The sequence below is a fragment of the Corvus brachyrhynchos genome, unplaced genomic scaffold (assembly GCF_000691975.1).
Source record: "Corvus brachyrhynchos isolate BGI_N302 unplaced genomic scaffold, ASM69197v1 scaffold32, whole genome shotgun sequence".
In the NCBI taxonomy this organism is placed as follows: Eukaryota; Metazoa; Chordata; class Aves; order Passeriformes; family Corvidae; genus Corvus; species Corvus brachyrhynchos.
The window spans coordinates 4249233-4256254 of record NW_008237919.1 but is presented as its reverse complement, the minus strand read 5'-3'; the positions used below and the strand labels follow the sequence as shown (position 1 = coordinate 4256254).

At 35.7% G+C, this 7022-nt stretch overlaps 1 protein-coding gene across 1 annotated transcript in view; it reads right to left on the bottom strand.

The window, feature by feature from the left end:
- Positions 1-5253: 5253 nt before the first annotated feature.
- PNPLA8 (patatin like phospholipase domain containing 8) overlaps positions 5254-7022 on the bottom strand; it is a 40648-nt gene continuing 38879 nt past the window's right edge. The window contains exon 11 of the mRNA XM_008632758.2: positions 5254-6268. Coding sequence (XP_008630980.1) covers positions 5994-6268 — 275 coding nt within the window. The 3' untranslated portion in view covers positions 5254-5993. The remainder of the gene's footprint in view (positions 6269-7022) is intronic.

The following is a 7022-nucleotide window of genomic DNA, read 5'->3' as shown; positions in this document are numbered from 1 at the left end:
AAGGATTTATGACATATCTAGTGCAAATTACTTAAAACTTACTCTGCTATAGAAATATTATTGTCTTTCCTGCTGTATTCATAACCACATTGTTTAGACCTGCTTGGAATGGATACAGTGCTCAAGTTTGGAAGTTATGACATGCTTATGTCCTAGCAGACTCTGTAAAGAAATGCTCTGAAGTCAGATTTAGCAGTGTCAATGATTTTGTCCTTTGACTTCACATATTAAACAGTACCTGAAATACCTACCTTTCCTTGTAGGATGATACAGACATTCCCTACTCAGCTTGTAAACTCTCCAACATTTCTGCTTCTTTTGTCTTAGCAATATAAAAGGTCTTGTTCTCCCATTGTTACAAGTTTTCTGACTGCCTGACTCACTTCCCTGAAAATACATTCAAATGAGGTTCACAAAAGGACAGGACCATATTTCTGGTTTCCACAGAGCAGCCAGTGAGGAAGCATGGAACAGCAGCTTTGTTGAAATGATGCCCTGGACACAGGCCAGATTTTAAAGGAGTTACTTTTGGGGATTTGCTATCCAAATTTTAAGACATTCAGGAAGAGTATTTCCCTGTGTTACTAGTGTGATGATTATTACATCATTCAATTAGAAAAATAATGGTGTAAGAACAAAAAGCTGTTCCCTTTCCAGTTTCCAAGGTCTTGCAAAAGAAAAGAAGAGCTTTTAAATCCTAACAGCATAACTTTGCTGAACTCAGCCTTGCACTTTAAAGGTATTAGTTATCAGTCTAGTTTGTCTCTGTGGTTTTATATGAAAATGTTGTATTACAGCTTCTTCCTGAAAGGTAAAGATTTCAAAATACTCCTGTGTATTTTTTATGCTATTGGAACTATATGGGGAAATAGCAGTTAATGATATTGATATGAGAAACCAGTAAATAAAATGAAATCATAAATAAAAAGCAAAATTGAATTGTTGCCATAAACATGTATTACCAGGGATATAAGTAATACAGGCTTTCAATGCTTCTTTAATTTTTACAGTATGTTGAAAATTGCAAATGGTTCCCCCTTACTGAAAACTGCCAACTTTATTAAAACAAATAATTGTTCTTGTGAAATCTTGAAGAAAGAACAATTAAAAAAATCGTTTGTGTTGTATGAGTAGCTGCAAACAGTGAAGAAGACCATCAGCAGAGTATTGGACCACGTGGCACACTGGAATTAATGGACACATACCAGGAGCAGACACAGCAGCAGGTATGGGAGTGAGGAGGCTGGGAATAAGGAGGCTGAGCAGTGAACAGGAGAACTGGGGGGCAGCAGCTCCTTGATTTCACACCTCAGTGATGAGCAGCTGGAACAAGGAAAGAGCCTACTCATCTCATTCCTGCAGAGTTTGAGGAAGAGGCATTTGGCATGCTTGTTCTTCTTTGTAAATGAATATAATTGCACTAAGAATGAATGTATCTTCGAGCACCAAACTGTCCATCAAACAGAACAGTTCTGCAAGGGCTGAAAATTTGACTCACTGTTTAAGAAACAGAGTGAAAAAACCCAAACAACTGGATTTCCCTTCTTGCCTTATGTAGTTGAGTGTAAAAGAAGACAGGTTTGTATCACAGCTGGCTTGGAGTGCAGTCCTTAAACTGAAAGGGGAGGCCTTAACACATACTCCCCTGCAACAGATTATGTTTGTATTTAATACTTGTCATTTTGAGAACAACCTTGTAATGAAAGAAAACCAGCACTATTTGTTGACCCAGCAGCATATAAGTATTTTAATCTCTGATGAAAATAAGCACATACCAAATTTTTCTTTCACCTGTCATGTGTCTTGTATTACTTCAGCCTGTATCAGCTCCCTTTACCAGCTTGGCAAGAAAAGCAAAATAAATTAAATGTAAGTAACGGATCAAAGACAAGACATAATCCTTATCTATTAGACCTAAAGAGAAGAAACTGTTAGACACTTCCACAAGCCTATGGATTCTGCTATGTATGAGGGATTAATGAGTTCTCACCTGCCTCATAAATTAAAGGGATTAAGTTGGCCATGGAGACTGGTAGGCACAGTGCATTATAGAACCCCCTTCAGAAGTTCAATTCCTAAAACTCAGACTAAATCAGTTTCTTTTGCTCTTTTAATTCTGTGTAGCCATTCTGTAACTTGCTCCTCAGGGGTTTAGCACCTTTTACTTCCTGGTTAAATTTACTGACTAAGTTTAAGCACTTCTGGTTTTATGCAAGTGTTGTCCCTTAGCCTACTATCTTTTCCTTCTTGAAGTATTTTTAAACAGCAACAGGTTCCCTCCTTCCAGCCCTTGTTTTGTTAGATGAAACAAACCACACTCTCCTCATCTTCCCTTTGGCTGCCTTTCTTTCCATCTGTTTTAGTCTGAATATTTTTCTCTAATAGCACTGACCAAAACTATAATTATATTCAACTGCGGCTGCCTGCAGCTTGTGCAATAGAATCAGTATCTTCATTTCACTACTGGAATGGACACTGACAGGAAGTATCTTAAAGTGATCACACTTCAACATTTAAAAGTTTTATTTTCTTTCCTTTGGTAATGAAACCTCCTTCAGTTAATATCTCCTTCTGCATAGATAATTAGAAACTAAGAGATGACCTAAGAGGTCATCTAAGAAAAGCTAAGAGGCTTTTCTCTTTCTGACTTTGCAAAAAGGTAGACTATTTTATGCCTATTCCTTTTCGTTTCCAAGTCTGGACTTTCTTTCTGCCTTTCAAAATCATAGCAAAGACATTTTGTCAATTTTGCAAATTTGACATTTTCACTCTCTCAACTAAAGCCTAAATTCATCCCAGAATCATAGCAAAGCTTGGGTTAGAAGAGACCGTAAAGATCATCTAGCTCCAACCCCACTGCTGTGGGCAGGGACACCAATAAAGCTCCTGATTTTGTTTCCAGGATACAGACCAGGCACATTTTAAAACGGTAACACTCATCTGGTCAGAAAACCTTGAAGTCATCTCTGAATGCACAAGTTACCAAGAATTCTTACCTACTTACTGTCTTCTTGTGATTGCTTATTCTAGATTCAAAATTCACATTGATCTAATTTTTTCAGGTTTGTTCACATTTTCCTGGGTGGGGAATTCTCTGGTGCACTGATACAGTTATTTTTGTAGCTGTGACTGATGAGTCAATTTCAGTTTTTTAACTGGATAGCCTCACAGCATTCCCAGGGGTACTTTTTCAAAGCAGGATTCCTTTAACGTGATGTTCTGCAGTAGAGTTGTCAACATTTTTATTCTTCAGAGGCACTTTTTTCATTCTAGTCTAATCTCTTCTCAAATCCATGCTGCACTGAAATCATATTGTTCAAAATATTCATGATCCCTCCTAGATTCATCTGTGAAGGGAATTATCATGTTCTTCAGTCCATCACAATGATCTGTTAAAACCAGCTTGTATTGGACCCAGTGCTAATTCCCCTACTCCTTATCAATAAACCCCCTTAATTTAAATTTCTTTTTCTTAATTTAGCAAGTCCTCATTCTGTTACAGTTCTTATTCCATTTTCTGCTGTTGAAGTATCATGTGGTATTCCACAGCCAATGCCTCAAACTTCCTGAAAATAGTTTTACTTTATATAGAGTGCTGTAGGAACACCTCCATAGTAGTTAGGATTTCTGGCAAATTGCTAATTTTTTTTGAAGTAACTAAAAACTAATTACAGCTCAAGTGAAACACCTATTGCATCTCCACATTTAAAAATGGTTCAGAGAGGAGAACAAACTCCTAATTAGTGCCTGATAGACAGTGGAGCACTTGCAGAACGGAGGATCAAAGATTTTGGTTTGAAGGCATTCAATACAACACCTTGTGAATTTATATGCACAGAGGCCTAAAACAGTCTGAATTAATTACCCTACAGCTCAACTCAATTCCATATGTAATTTTAAAAGCCACACTTAAGAAAAATATTGTTATAGCAATAAAGAAGAAGGGGAAAAGGGGTGAATGAAGATAAGACAGCAGTTTCCAGTATCATCACGAATCCAGATCTTACCCCAGCTGAAATAAAATCCTCAGAACACGAGGTTTTATTTATATAAAAAAAATTAAATGGAAATGTTATCACTTTGTTCACTAGAGGTACATGTTTCCTTAGATAATACAAAAAACTGTGACTGGAAACTTATGAATTCAGAATAATGCCTTTGATATCTCATGGATGGTGCTGTGACTTTGCTCTTTGCCACAAAAGGAAGTGTGTAATTTATGTTGTTACATGAGACTACCTGATACTATCTGTTTTGACTTAGGATGCTGGCAACACAGTTTCACTCTGTACAAGGTACCTCTATCAGAAAAATGTTGACATTTCTTTTTTATATGCTTTAATCATCTCATACCTATGGGAAAGATTTGATCTCATTATTCTGTTACTCAGTTCTTAGTAAGTAGAATGCAAAAAGGAGGTTGTATAAATGAAAGTTGGATTAAGATCATAAATCTCTGCCTTGTGTGGCACACACAAGGCAGAGAACTGAGGGAGAACCAGAAAAGGATGAATATCTGAGTTAAAATGACACAGGTCAAAATTAAAAATATATCAAATTTTAAAAAAACCCCCATCCCAACCAAATGTTTTCTTGCACGGTCAAGAATACGATGTAGCAACTCCAAAGATCTCAGCTGTCTGCCTCATAGTTCCTTTCCGAACTGCAGCCTAATAACATTTTCAATGCTTTAAACAAGTACAGAAGGTGACTATCACAATAAATGTTATTTTTAGTAGATAATGCAATGGCAGGTGATTAGTTCCAAACAGCAAAGTGCCAAATACACTGATTTTGGTGAAACGGGGTGTTTTAGCTACTGCATGGAACATACATTTTATCTAGTCAATATTCTCATGCGTTGTAGCTGTCTACAAGACACTCACCCAGGTGCCTGGCAAACAATCTTATTAACAGGTACAGCCCAACATGTGACAGCAGCTGTGCCTACCTCAAATTTCACTGCACTGTTTTGAAGAACTCCCATGTGCCCTCCTGTTGTTGAAAATGCTGTTTTCACGACATCCCTCACAGCATATGCAGGAAGTATGCCCAAAGGAATGGGCAGTAGGACTGGAATAAGTTCTAAACATTAACTTCAAAGCTCTGAGGTAATTTCAGAAGAATGCATATATGAAAGTTAGAAGATAAAAAAGAAATTTATATAATTTGATGTTTCAACTTTTCATTTTCTTCTTGACTAGATACACCTCGAGTTTGGCAAAGTTTCTCTAAGAAACCTTCTCATTCATATGAACTATTTCAGGATTTTATTTCCTTTATCCTATAACTGGAATAGCAGCTCAAGTGCAGTTTTGGGACTTGGGCTTATTTTCAAATAATGAATTAATCAATCGGCAGTTATTCCCATAAAAACAATAAGCAGAAAGTTCTAAAAATACCAGTTAATGTTGATAATTTAATAGGCCATTTATAGTCATCCAAACATTTTACTCATAACTACTGTTATGTACAAAATCCACTAAAATAAAAAACAAATTTAAATGTTATTTTTCAAATGTAAAAGTGCAATTAACACAGGCAGAGTTTTTGCAAGAACATTACATTTCTATTAAATACACTGCCTATATAAGAGCCTAACAGGTATATTGCCTACACTAAAGTGAATGAGGATTTAATCTTTTTTTGTTAACTTCGAATAAGCCTGGTAGTTGATAAATAAAGGTTTTCTGCCACTGTAGTTATAGTACATACATCCAAAAATGCATTGCACAATTGTTTTCATAATTTTCAGTTTTACCGACTTTCAGAAATTAAAGTAGAGCAACAGTAAGATTCATTAAGTTCCAAAAATAATTAACACCATAAAACCTTGTAACAAGTGTGCACGAAACAGCCATCCTGAATGGCTTTCTCCAGAATTCTGATAGCTTTCCAAAGATGTTATTTACCCTGAATAAACGTTCTTCCTTTACAGTACCAAATGGATTTTCTGGAACAAGATTTACATTTATCTTTCATGCATTACTTATTCACAATTTGGAAAGAAACGGCAGGCCTTCATACATGTCAGCCTTTAATCTTATCCAGTCCTGAAGCCTCTGCAAAGCTGATTTTTCTTGTGTTAATATTTTTGCAGCTTTCCTTAGTTTTTCTTCATTTCGTTCTAAATAACGAATTCCATCTGTCTGCAGCTGACTCAGTTTCTCTTTACGACTTTCATCCAGAGGTATGTCTTCATTCATAAGAGGGTTAAATCTGAAATAAGTATCTGGAGGCAACAGTGCATCCAGCATGGTGTGAACTTCTGTATTGAAAACAAATGAAGAAAACAGTTAAATTCACATGAGAGATTCTGACAGTCCTGCAAGTGCTCTGAACAACATCTGCTCTGGAGTGACACACTAAGAGTAAATATGTGCTGCTTTGCTGAGTAAACATTTTTCTACCACTGTCTCATCAAAACTCCTTTCTCATTAGAAGGTTTATAATTGACCCTGTAGCTCTGTTTACTCTCAAAAAGCTTCATCTTTTATTCCAAGACAACTTCACTGGTATGACAATTAAGTAGGCTTTTCAGCTATCTAGATTTTTAATTACATTCCATTCCTTAACAAGTAAGAGCATATCCTGAGGAGCAGGAATGTAACTTGCATATTCCCATTTCAAGATACCCATGATTTGTTACACTTGGTACTAACATTAGTATTATGAAAATGACAGATATACATTCTTCTGCAATCTCAAAGTAAAAATATGTAGGATTAAACCTTTATTTTGTTTACAACTGTTAATTTAAAATATTCAAGTTAAATTAAATGACTTCTGTAAAATAATAAAAAACTGTGTAATGCATTTGTATGTTCTTTTTTTGTAATCTGTTTCTCTCTCCCTTTAGATCTTTCTGTTGGCTCATTTAAAATTCCATTTCTATCACCTCCTTCACCATTCATTCTAACTTCTTTCCATTCTTACCATGTTCCTTCATTCTTTTAAACATCTATTGTCATATAAAAAGTTTGAAGTGAAAAAAAAATCATGGGTAAGATCACAGCAAAAGA